We start from the raw sequence: 653 nt of genomic DNA on the forward strand, positions 1-653 counted from the left end.
ATGTTGCTTTATGATGTTATTATCGGGCATGTTAGGCCTTATATATCTGATTTACAGCATGGTTTTCTCAATGGCAGATCTGTAGAAACAAATCTTTGTACGTTTACTCAGTTTGTTTCCGAGTCTTTTGATGCTAAATGTACGGTGGATTGTATATACACTGATTTCTCTAAAGCATTTGACAGATTAGACCACTCTAAATTGATTGCCAAGTTGGATAGTTTTGGTATGTCAGATTTCCTAATTAAACTGTTTAGTTCTTATTTAATTGGCAGGACACAGGTTGTTACCATTGGCGGTTTTCAGTCAACTGAGGTACATGTTACTTCTGGTGTACCGCAAGGGTCCATTCTTGGACCTCTGTTCTTTATTTTGTTTATTAATGACATTAGTATCGGCTTTAGCTCTGAGTGTCTTCTATATGCTGACGACCTAAAAATCTTTAGAAAAATAACAACATTTTCTGACCACCTTCTCCTTCAAGCTGATCCTTATAAATTAGAACAAGCATGCAATGTAAAAGGGTTGTCGCTGAATCTTCTTAAATGTAGTGTAATGACATATTCTCTAAAGCATATCAATAGTATATATGACTATAAAATTGGCGGCTTCATTTTGAAACGTGTTTCCACTGTGAGAGATTTAGGCATTAT

At 35.2% G+C, this 653-nt stretch overlaps 1 protein-coding gene across 1 annotated transcript; it reads left to right on the plus strand.

The window, feature by feature from the left end:
- On the plus strand, nucleotides 1-436 carry LOC135128794 (uncharacterized). The gene is made up of 2 exons (XM_064055886.1): nucleotides 1-226; nucleotides 276-436. The coding sequence occupies exons 1-2, from the start codon at nucleotides 1-3 to the stop codon at nucleotides 434-436; spliced, it is 387 nt and encodes a 128-aa protein (XP_063911956.1).
- The last annotated feature ends 217 nt before the right edge of the window (nucleotides 437-653 follow it).

This window comes from Zophobas morio, unplaced genomic scaffold (assembly GCF_036711695.1).
Source record: "Zophobas morio isolate AGI-343-1 ecotype UQ-CSIRO unplaced genomic scaffold, CSIRO_AGI_Zmor_V1 ptg000002l, whole genome shotgun sequence".
Taxonomy (NCBI): Eukaryota; Metazoa; Arthropoda; class Insecta; order Coleoptera; family Tenebrionidae; genus Zophobas; species Zophobas morio.